This window comes from Oncorhynchus masou, chromosome 24 (assembly GCF_036934945.1).
Source record: "Oncorhynchus masou masou isolate Uvic2021 chromosome 24, UVic_Omas_1.1, whole genome shotgun sequence".
Taxonomy (NCBI): domain Eukaryota; kingdom Metazoa; phylum Chordata; class Actinopteri; order Salmoniformes; family Salmonidae; genus Oncorhynchus; species Oncorhynchus masou.
This window is the reverse complement of record NC_088235.1, coordinates 71,719,734-71,731,976: the sequence shown is the minus strand read 5'-3', so window position 1 is coordinate 71,731,976 and position 12,243 is coordinate 71,719,734. Positions and strand designations below refer to the sequence as shown.

Below are 12,243 nucleotides of genomic sequence, written 5' to 3'. Positions count from 1 at the left end.
TTGCCTATTGTCCTGTAGCCCATCCCAGCCTTGTGCAGTTCTACAATTTTATCCCTAATGTCCTTACACAGCTCCCTGGTCTTGGCCATTGTGGAGAGGTTGGAGTCTGTTTGATTGTGTGGGGACAGGTGTCTTTTATACAGGTAACGAGTTCAAACAGGTGCAGTTAATACAGGTAATGAGTCTTCTTAAAGAAAAACGAACAGGTCTGTGAGAGCCAGAATTCTTACTGGTCGGTAGGTGATCAAATACTTATGTCATGCAATAAAATGCAAATTGTTACTTAAAAATCATAATGTGATTTTCTTGATTTTTGTTTTAGATTCCGTCTCTCACAGTTGAAGTGTACCTATGATAAAAATGACAGACATCTACATGCTTTGTAAGTAGGAAACACTGCTGATTTTGCAGGTTATCAAATACTTGTTCTCCGCACTGTATATATGTGTATACTGCTCAAAAAAATAAAGGTAACACTAAAATAACACATCCTAGATCTGAATGAATGAAATACTTACTTTTATTTTCCTTTACATAGTTGAATGTGCTGACAACAGAATCACACAAATGATCAATGGAAATCAAATTTATCAACCGATGGAGGTCTGGATATGGAGTCACACTCAAAATTAAATTGGAAAACCACACTACAGGCTGATACAACTTTGATGTAATGTCCTTAAAACAAGTCAAAATGAGGCTCAGTAGTGTGTGTGGCCTCCACGTGCCTGTATGATCCCCCTACAATGCCTGGGCATGCTCCTGATGAGGTGGAGGATGGTCTCCTGAGGGATCTCCTCCCAGACCTGGACTAAAGCATCCGCCAACTCCTGGACAGTCAGATGTGCTCAATTGGATTCAGGTCTGGGGAACGGGCGGGCCAGTCCATAGCATCAATGCCTTCCTCTTGCAGGAAATGCTGACACTCCAGCCACATGAGGTCTAGCATTGTCTTGCATTAGGAGGAACCAAGGGCCAACCACACCAGCATATGGTCTCACAAGGGGTCTGAGGATCTCATCTCGGTACCTAATGGCCACCCCACACCATGACTGACCCACTGCCAAACCGGTCATGCTGGAGGATGTTGCAGGCAGCAGAATGTTCTCCACGGTGTCTCCAGACTCTGTCACATGTGCTCAGTGTGAACCTGCTTTCATCTGTGAAGAGCACAGGGCGCCAGTGGCGAATTTGCCAATCTTGGTGTTCTCTGGCAAATGCCAAACGTCCTGCACGGTGTTGGGCTGTAAGCACAACCCTCACCACCCTCACCCTCATGGAGTCTGTTTCTGACCGTTTGAGCAGACATATGCACATTTGTGGCCTGCTGGAGGTCATTTTGCAGGGCTCTGGCAGTGCTCCTCCTGCTCCTCCTTGCACAAAGGCGGAGGTAGCGGTCCTGCTGCTGGGTTGTTGCCCTCCTACGGCCTCCTCCACGTCTCCTGATGTACTGGCCTGTCTCCTGGTAGCGCCTCCATGCTCTGGACACTACGCTGACAGACACAGCAAACCTTCTTGCCACAGCTCGCATTGATGTGCCATCCTAGATGAGCTGCGCTACCTGAGCCACTTGTGTGGGTTGTAGACTCAGTCTCATGCTACCACTAGAGTGAAAGCACCGCCAGCATTCAAAAGTGACCAAAACATCAGCCAGGAAGCATAGGAACTGAGAAGTGGTCTGTGGTCACCACCTGCAGAACCACTCCTTTATTGGGGGTGTCTTGCTAATTACCTTTAATTTCCACCTGTTGTTTATTCCATTTGCACAACAGCATGTGACATTTGTCAATCAGTGTTGCTTCCTAAGTGGACAGTTTGATTTCACAGAAGTGTGATTGACTTGGAATTACATTGTGTTGTTTAAGTGTTCCCTTTATTTTTTTGAGCAATATATATATATATATATATATATATATATAGATATATATATATATATATATATAGATATATATATATATATATAGATATAGATATATATCCCAACCCTTTCCTTTGAGGACCAACAAATCTTTATCATGTTATGGGGGGAATGTGTGGACAACGAGCTGTCTCACAGGTTGTTTACCACTGCTCTATGGGCTGAATCCTAACTTGGGATCCGCCAGCATGAAAAACTGACTTCAATTTCTGCAGAACTCCTTTGTCGTCAATATAGGGTTAATTTACTGTATGTGTGATTCTCAAGTGAAGAATTTAGCCTGTATGTGCATGCATGGAACACACTATTGCACAACTGCTCCTCACGCTGGCATCTGCTCTGTCTCTCACCTGTTCTACCGCCCTGCTGATGTGCATTCCACATTCGTACCTGTGAACTTGGCTGGGCTTATCAGGATGTGTTAAAGCTCTGCGTGTGTCAATGACGCGCTACTTCTGCTCTGCTGTGGTCCGTAGGCTGCGTCTCGTCTCTGTGCCTGTCTTCATCCCAAGTGGCACCCTACAAAGTGCTCTACTTTTGACCAAGCCCTATGGGCCCTGGTGAAAAGTAGTGCACTTACTCTATAGGGTGCCATTTGGGACGTGTCCCGTGTAGTGCTGTTGTCTGACTACCCACTCCAGTGTACTGTAGTGAAACGTGGAGGCGTGGTTGGGCCTGGCCCTTAATCGAGACATTTTAAAGGTGCTGCACCGCTTGCCGTTGATCAATATCTCATGAGAATGAACTCTTGGCAGCAGTGGAGGATTTTACTTCAACATTCCATGCAGTATTATTCTGTAGCGCTGTAGTATAAGTCAAAGCATCCACTTCTTTTTCTTTAAAGGCCCAGTGTAGTACAATGTGATTTTCCTTTGTCTTCTATATATTATTTCCACAGTGCGGTTGAAGTAATATTGTGAACATGATGATAATAAGAAAGGGCTGCATTGGACCTTTCAGCAGTATATACTGGCAGGTATGTTGTGTATAGGAATTTAGTCAGATATTTATTGAGAAGCAATTCTATGTAGCATGGTGTGGTTGAGAGCCAAAGCACACAAGCATTCCCCCCCCCCCCCATTTTCGCTCCACTGCTAAAACATTGCCGCCACTCCCAGAATATATATTGTGCATTCGGAAATGTATTCAGACCCCTTCCCTTTTCCTACATTTACGTTACAGCCTTATTCTAAAATTAATTAAATAAAAATGTCTTCAATCTACACACTACTCCGTAATGATAAAACAAAAAGGTTTGTATATTTTTAAAAATTAAAGTGAACTGGTGCCTTATGTACATAGGTATTCTCAGCCCCTTTGATATGAGACTCGAAATTGAGCTCCAGTCCATCCTGTTTCCATGGATCATCTTTGTTTCTACAAGTTGATTGGAATCTGTGGTACATTAAATTGATTGGACATGATTTGGAAAGGCGCACACCTGTCTATATAAAGGTTCCACAGTAGATGTCAGAACAAAACCAAGCCATGAGGTCAAAGGAATTGTCTGTAGAGCTCAGACTGTCGAGGCACAGAACTGGGGAAGGGTACCAACACATTTCTGCAGCATTGAAGGTCCCCAAGAACAGTGGCCTCCATTCTTAAATGGAAGGAGCTGGCTTCTAGAGCTGGCTGCCTGGTCAAATGCGCAATCGGGGAGAAGGGCCTTGGTCAGGGAGGTGACCAAGAACCTGATGGTCACTAACAAATTGCCAAAGCTCCTCAGTGGAGATGGGAGAACCTTCCAGAAGGCCAACCATCGCTGCAGCGCTCCACCAATCAGGCCTCTATGGTAGACTGGCTAGACTGAAGCCACTCTTCAATAAGGCACATGACAGCCCGCTTGGAGTTTGCTAAAAGGCACCTAAAGGACTCTGACCATGAGAAACAAGATTGAACTCTTTGGCCTGAATGCCAAGCGTCACATCTGGAAGACACCTGGCATCATCCTTACAGTGAAGCACGGTGGTGGTAGCATCATGTTGTGGGGATGTTTTTCAGGGACTGTGAGACTAGTCAGGATCAAGGTGAAGATGAATGACTTAAATTATAGAGGCATCCTTGACGAAAACCTGCTCAGGACCTCAGACTTGGTCCAAGGTTCCTTCCAACTGGACAACAGCCCTAAGCACACAGCCAAGGCAATGCAGAAGTGGTTTCGGGACTCAAGTCTCAATGTCCTTGAGTGGCCCAGCTGTAGCCCGGATCTGAACCCGAGAGAACTGAAAATAGCTGTGCAGCAATGCTCCCCATCCAACCTGACAACTTGAGGATCTGCAGAGAACAATGGGAGAAACTCCAAATACAGGTGTGCCAAGGTTGTAGCATCATACCCAAGAAGACAAGGCTGTAATCACTGCCAAAGGAGCTTCAACAAAGTAAAGAGTCTGAATACTTTTATGTACAGTTAGGTTGGAGTCATTAACTTGTTTTTCAAACACTCTAGAAATGTGTTAATCTATAGTTTTGGCAAGTCCAGTAGAACATCAACTACGTGCATGACAAGTAATTTTTTCCAACAGTTGTTTACAGACAATTTCAATATCACAATTCCAGTGGGTCAGAAGATTACATATACTGTTGACTGTGCCTTTTAAACAGCTTGGAAAATTCCAGAAAATGTCATGGTTTAGAAGCTTCTGATATGATAATTGACATTTTGAGTCAATTGGAGGTGTACCTGTGGATGTATTTCAATGCCTACCTTCCAGCTCAGTGCCTCTTTGCTTGACCTAATGTGAAAATCAAATAAATCAGCCAAGACCTCAATATTGTAGACCAAGTCTGGTTCATCCTTGGGAACAACTTCCAAATGCTTGAAGGTACAATGTTCATCTGTACAAACAATAGTACGCAAGTATAAACACCATGGGACAACGCAGCCGCACCAAAGTACGTTCAAATCAATCCCAGAACGGCAGCAAAGGACCTTGAAGATGCTGGAGGACACATGTACAAAAGTATCTATATCCACAGTAAAACGAGTCCTATATCAACAACCTTTTTAAGGCCGTTCAGCAAGGAAGAAGCCACTGCTCCAAAACTGCCATAAAGCCAGACTATGGTTTGTAACTGCACATGGGGACAAAAACATCTCCATGGGATTAGTGCACTTCACAAAATAGATGAAAGGAAAATTTGTGGATATATTGAAGAAACATCTCAAGACATCAGTAAGGAAGTTAAAGCTTGGTTGTAAATGGGTCTTTCAAATGGACAATGACCCCAAGCATACTTCCAAAGTTGTGGCAAGATGGCTTAAGGACAACAAGTCAAGGTTTGGAGTGGCTATCACAAAGTCCTGACCTCAATCCTATAGAAACTATGTGGGCAGAACTGAAAAAGCGTGTGAGAGCAAGGAAGCCTACAAACCTGACTCAGTTACACCAGCTCTGTCAGGAGGAATGGACCAAAATCCACCCAACTTATTGTGGGAAGCTTGGTGGAAGGCTACCTGATACATTTCACCCAAGTTAAACCAGGCATTGCTACCAAATACTAATTGAGTGCATGTAAACATCTGACCCACTGGGAATGTGATGAAATAAAAGCTGAAATAAATCCCTCTTGACATTTCACATTAAAATAAAGTGGTGATCCTAACTGACCTAAGACGAGGAAGTTTGACTTGGATTAAATATCAGGAATTGTGAAAAACTGAGTTTAAATGTATTTGGCTAAGGTGTATAAACTTGACCTCAACTGTGAAATGTAATTTCTCTCTCTTTGTGTTTGTGTGTGTATATATACATTAAATGTGGCAATTAAAAATGTTTTTGCTTTGTCATAGTGTGGAGGGGGTGAAATGACTTTCATTTTTAGAACAAGGCAGAGGCCCAACAGTCAATCAGATACTCAAAAGGTTGGCTGAGTACAGGTATAGGAAAGTGGTAACAGCTTAGTTTGATTAGGTTTACCAGTTAATTGACAGTTGTGACAAGTTTTGATGAACTCAGAAACATCCTTCTTTAACCTAGGCCAAAAGAAATGTATTAATATGCAATTGTAGGTTTTCCTCACCCATATGTCCAGCAATGTCGTTGTGGGAAGTTTCAACACCAACTAACGAAGCTTAACTGGTACAACAACCTGACTAATCGCCTCCCCCAGAAAAAAACTACCATGAGACACCCACTTTCTCATCAGGACATCCTCTTGGAGAAAATAGCCGTGGGCGACCTCTCCCAACTGTTCCACAGGCACAATTTGGTCACAACTCTTTCTATTGTTGGGTCAGCCTGTTGCTCCTTGATTAGATCAGAGAGGGGTACAGATAACGGGATAACAGGGAAAGCAGTGACAGATTTCTTTGTGCCATTCTCGTTAGCCGGTACAGTGACCAGTCGCCACGGCTCATAGAACGCATCACTGCACACACAGAACACCTCTGGGGAAACTGAGCACTCATCAGGAATCCCTACAAATGACTGCTTAGCAGAAGCCACTAGATATGGAAACACGACAGGCCATACACGCTCACCAGCCAAGTTATTCCCAATGATAACGTTGATACCCTCAATAGGCCACAAAGAATGCACCCCCACAACAACCTCACCTTTCACCAGTCCCCTGTGCATGAGACAATGTGTCAGAAGTGAACTGATGTGGGACAGGTGCTGCTAATGCCGTAGGCTTAGATTTAATGTAAGCGCAAGTACTGATTTTACCCTTAGCCCCGAGAACCAGACATTAGTTTTTCCAATTACCTGAATCTTGACAGTAGTGACTCTTGACCAAAGTCAGCTTTACCACAGGGGTCAGGCTCAACCCTAGTTGAATGAAACTGCCCATGAAGCAGAGTATCTCATTGAGCAAGGCCCAAAACTCTCCGAAAGCCCCCACTCACTCAATACTGGGCTCTGCAAAGACACTTGGGAGTCAAAACATACTAGTCCGCCAAAACCGCAGCTTCAGCGACAGTCTTTACATTTCGTTAATGTACATGGCTATACGATCAGGGATTGTGTCCTTAAATTGATCTAGCATAATAGAATCACACTACCTTTGGAAAGTCATAACTGCAGAGGCGGAACATCGGCGATTAAACTGAAGACAGTAGTCGCGCAAACTCAACATGAGTCCGTTTATACCTTTTTAAAGTTCTAATTCGTTGGCGGTAAACCTCAGGAACCAATTCGTAAATCTGTAACACAGCCATTTTAACTTTAACATAACTGACACTGTCAGCTACACTAAGAGCTGAATATGTGCCCTGCGCTTTACCAGTCAACACACACTGCAACAAAGTGCGGTCAGAATCAAGCCAACTCCTAGCGTCAGCAACACGCTCCAACAAAGAATGTCTCAGGGTCCTTCTCATTAAATTTAGGCAACAACTAAGTTCCTAGGTAAATCTGGGTCACCTTCCCAGAGCAAACTCTCCCTTGAGAGCTTTATATTCCCTAACCAGCTCCAGTCGCAGCTTGATTTTAGCATGCTCCAAATCCTGTTTAAAATGCCAATTCTTTTTCATACTTTACACGATCATGCTCTAGCTGTAACAGAAGCAGTTATTTCTGCTGTTCAAAAAGAAGACTAGGACTAACGGATGGCGTGGCTATTGTAATGTTACCGGGAGATGGCGAGTCCTCAGCAGACGCTGCCCCAGTGGTAACTTCAAGAATAACACTCCATCATCTTAACCTAATAGATTGACACTTCTCACTAATTTCAACCTTGTCGTGTTCAGCAATCTTCAACAGCTGTTCTTTAGTACATATTTCTAACAGTTCCTCTGACGGAAAGCGAATGAACTTGTCTACGTAGTCACAAGAAGATCTCGCTTTTCCCCTCTGCTGAGCACACCAGACCACAACCAGAGAAGTAACAATCACACTGGGCACCACAGAATAGAGATGATATGGAGTTTCCCCAAAATCTACAAAATCTCAACCATAGTCTTCGTGCAGATTTGCGGTGGGTTATTACGCACTGTAGTCCGCTGGCAAGGAAATAAACCACCCTCAGTACGCTGGCAGATTCCCAAGCCATGGATATGCCCCCCCCCCCCGAGACAACTGCGCCGTCCAGACGCAACACAAAAATAAAAAAAATAACCATGCCCAACGTATTCCAAAGTGAAACACATCGCTAAGCCTAACAGGGGAAAAAGGCTATAGCTCCGGGTAGCAAGTTTCACTACCCTACCCAAATCTCCCACTGAGGTACACAGCCGATTATAGTCACCTCAGACCGATATCCCAACAGCGAGTAGAGCAAGAGTCTCCAGCCTCGGCAGGGTCCTGGAAACTAACCAATATACTTTATCCAACGCAGCACACAACCAACTATCCACCGCAGTGGCAAGTTTACCAAACAAAGGCAAACACTACAACTCAAAAGCTGTAACAAAAGTTAAAGCACCTAGAGTTCAACACTAATTTCAAGATCCCGGATGAGCCCCCACTTGTCACGAATTGGCTTGAAGTTCGTAACAAAATATTTATCAACTGAAGTAAACTAAATACAATTAACAATTGTGTGTGTAAGTAAGTGGTTGCATGCATAAATGTGATAATGAGAGATGTTGAAAGGTTCCAACGCAAACAAACAAAATGACCACAACCAAAATCTATAAGTGTGTTTGCATGGAGAGTCTCCACAATGAATGAATGGGGAAGAGGTCTGTTTATCCCAGGACACTCCCAGGCCCAGGTGTGTGCCATGTCGCTGACGACCTTCCCGGCTCCGCCCACCTACATCTTATTGAGGAAAACAAGAGCAAAGAGAGAATTCGGAAGACAGTGGGAGGGTAGTCACAAACTTATGTGACTTGTTAAGCACATTTTTTTTTACTCCTGAACTTATTTAGGCTTGCCATAACAAAGGGGTTGAATAATTATTGACATTTCAGCTTTTTCATTATTAATTGGTAAAAATTTGGACACAATTCCACTTTGACATTGTGTTGTGTGTACCCCAGTGACCAAAAAAATCAAAATTGTATCCATTTTCAATTCAGTCTAACACAACACAATGTGGAAAAAGACAAGAGGTGTGAATACTTTCAAATTAATACTTTTGCTAGCATGCTAGCTGTTCCTGTATACTTCCAGTCATTGCGCTAATGCCAATTAGCTATTGCGCTAGCGCTAATTAGAAACATCCTTCAAACGGTATGCAGAGACATAAAAATGGTATCCATGAATTCATCTGACTCTGGGCAAGTAGAAATGGGGCTTATGCTTGTAGCAAACCGAGCGAGCAGTGGCACGTATGAGAGCCACGAGCGCACAGCCACCGCTTGCTCCTCAGCTCCCTGCAGCGCAGTGGCGCGCATCAGTTCTATTCAGATGGTGTCAACAGGTCCATGCATTTAGGAGTAGAATGTCTTTTTAAAGTCACCAGGAGTGACCTCAGTCGTTCTGTAAACCCCCGCTGCTGAAAAACACCTTAGGGGAAACGCTGCAGGCACACACACGGACAGCTCTCTCTTTGTCAGTCCTTCGAATATGCAAGTGGTGTTAATTAGACAACCCTGTCATTAGCTCCATAGTGACAGTGTTTGGGGCAGCTGCTGTAAAACCGGGCTTAATTGATTCGGTGGTAATTGGCAGATAGGGTAAATTGCCAGTGATCACAAGCTGGCTGCTGTTCTGGCTAGCACACATCCTCTCTCACTTGCACCGTCTCTTTTTTTCACACTCTATTACTGTGCCTGGAAGGAGAGAATGATCAACGGATACACCCAACCCTCTTGCCTAAGCACAGCTTTTAGGCATTTGCCCACCACCCTCTTGCACTCTCCTCCGCTCAGTAACCCTCCTTTCTCTGCTTCTTTCTCCCTCCCTCTGTCACTTTTTCTCTGTGACGCCACAGGGTCCACCTGGTCCCCAAGGCTCTCCTCACCCCCAGCCTCCTCCCCCTAACACTATGATGGGACCCCACAGCCAGGTACCGCTGCTCTCTCAGGATGTCCCAAATGATTATAGTACACTACATTTGACCAGGGCCCAGGTCAAACGTTGTCCACGATCTAGGAAATGGGGTGTAAATTTGGGACACTACGGCTCTCCGTTGGCACTCCTGTTTCTTTATATGCTTTCATATTGGGAAGACTACGGTCATTTCACCCCACCCATGCCCACTTGATGTATGTCTGTACCCTCTATGTCCTTTGACTTGATGCTTTTGGCGGCAGTGCATAATCACACTTGTTTTAAAATATGTTATCGGAAACTGTACCATTAAGCCTCATTTATAACCCATGCAATTAGCTACGTAAAAAGGCCCGTTCTGCGTACTCTCATAGCCTATTTGTAACACGATACAGCTACGCAGGAGCGCCATTTTGTGTAGCTAGTTCTTGTGTTGCGTATTTGCATAGGGTAAAAACTAGGCTATTATGTTCTATTGAAAGTGAAACGTATTCCTTCGTCTGGAAAATCAGTGAGGGGGAAAAATGCATGGCTGTTCAGTGTAATTGTTGTTGTGAAGGAAACGCTGATAAATGTATTGCGGTTTAGTCTTTCATGAACCTACGTGTCGCTGGAGGCCCGCGAGGTCCCCTTATCAGGATGGGCAACCAGGTAAACAAACTACTGTACCCATAATTCTCCACCACCACTACAGTACTACCATCAGTTTAACAAAAGAGCCTTACTTCAGTATGAGTTGCTGTTTGATAGCATGTCTTGTCGTTGTTTTATTTGACGTGTGTTTACCCATCCCTCTTCTTCCTTGTAGCCTCCTGGCGGTGGCCCTGGCCCCCATCCCATGCTCCAAAACATGGACCACACACGACCACAAGGCAATCCTAACTTGGGACCGATGCAGAGAATGAGTGGCCCTCGAGGCATGGGCCCTATGGGGCCAGGACCCCAGGTAGACCACACTACTGATATGCCTCAATTCTATTATTTTTGTCAGACTTGCACTGTTACACACACATTTACGAGCAGCTAGTATTTCTCAACAGTTTGCTTGTAGTCTTTCAGACTAGCCCATTTGTTTTTTCAAACTGCCTGTGCAACATCACCCATCCAGTCAGTCTCCTTGGATTCCAAGTTGTTGATTACAGACACCCTCCCCATGAACCATGTCTTTCAAACGCCCCCCCCTTTGGTTATGTATGGTAGTCTGACTCTTGGTTGTCATTGCAGAACTTTGGTGGTGGGATGCGGCCTCCACACAACTCTATGGGCCCCGGGATGCCAGGAGTGAACATGTGAGCCTCCTCTCCATCTTAATACATTATACATCCACAGTGTGTGTTGATATCTAACTGGTTTCTCTCGCTGTATTGCAGGGGCCCAGGTGCTGGACGGCCGTGGCCCAATCCGAACAATGGCAACTCTGTGAGTCCAATTTCCACTTTAGACACACACACACACACACACACACACACACACACACACACACCATGATGTTATCGGCTCAGATTGCACCGGTCTGTGTCCGTCCTCTCTCAGTAAGAGCTCTGGAGGCCCAATGCATTACCAAGTTCTGGATGTAATTGTAGTATTATGTATCCCAGGCTACATCCTAAATTACGCCATATTCCCTTTCTGGCGTACTACTTTCGCCCAGGGGCCCCTTTGACTCTGTTCAAAAGTAGTGCACTACGTGGAGAATAAGGACACTTGGGACACACCCCGTCGATACTGACGATGATAGGATGATGCTAAAACGATGAATGGTGATGTTTTGAGAGGCGAGTACATAAATCCCTGTTCCTGGGCAGTAATGTTTCTGTTGTGATTGATTCAGATGCCTTACTCATCACCTTCTCCTGGAGCGTACGGGGTAAGCACACTCTCCGATGAGCTCTCACACACAAACGCACACACTGGCCATTACGGCAGTGTTTATATTTCACCCATTTGAAGCCACTATTGTAGTATTGTCTTTCAACAGTAGAATCTGACCTGATACAGCTGCATTGCCGGTGTTGTGGTTTCCTGTTGAATTGTAATAGTTTTGTGTTCTCCTGCCACTCTAAAGGGAGGTTCTGGTGGAGGGGGACCCCCTGGAACCCCCGTTATGCCCAGCCCTGCTGGTAGGTACACCAAATCTTCACAGAGGAACAGGAATGCATGTCAAAATGTCTTGGCAAATAACCTTAGTCTTCAATGACTGTTTGCCATCTTTGGCTGTTCTCATTTACCTCACGTACACTCGTCTATTGATCATCATCATAATCTGGATTGATTTGTGTATGAACCACTTTTCAGACTCTAACAACTCTGGGGACAATCTCTACACTATGATCAACACTGGACCTGGCAACCGATCAAATGTGAGTCTCCTTCTCGCCCCAGCCCTCTCCTCACATCTGTTGCAGTCACGTTGTTTCCTGTTTCTTCATCGCCAGATGTTTCTTCCAG

The 12,243-nt window shown here is 44.7% G+C and overlaps 1 protein-coding gene across 4 annotated transcripts in view; it reads left to right on the top strand.

Moving 5' to 3' along the window:
• Positions 1-12,243, top strand: part of LOC135512567 (single-stranded DNA-binding protein 3-like) — a 32,507-nt gene that overhangs the window by 17,540 nt on the left and 2,724 nt on the right. For 2 of the 4 annotated variants that reach the window (XM_064934719.1, XM_064934718.1), the window contains exons 6-13: positions 9,737-9,811; positions 10,384-10,446; positions 10,604-10,741; positions 11,020-11,084; positions 11,166-11,214; positions 11,627-11,662; positions 11,861-11,915; positions 12,091-12,155. In XM_064934719.1, coding sequence (XP_064790791.1) covers positions 9,737-9,811; positions 10,384-10,446; positions 10,604-10,741; positions 11,020-11,084; positions 11,166-11,214; positions 11,627-11,662; positions 11,861-11,915; positions 12,091-12,155 — 546 coding nt within the window. The remainder of the gene's footprint in view (positions 1-9,736; positions 9,812-10,383; positions 10,447-10,603; positions 10,742-11,019; positions 11,085-11,165; positions 11,215-11,626; positions 11,663-11,860; positions 11,916-12,090; positions 12,156-12,243) is intronic. The other 2 variants (XM_064934721.1, XM_064934720.1) reach the window with 1 other exon arrangement.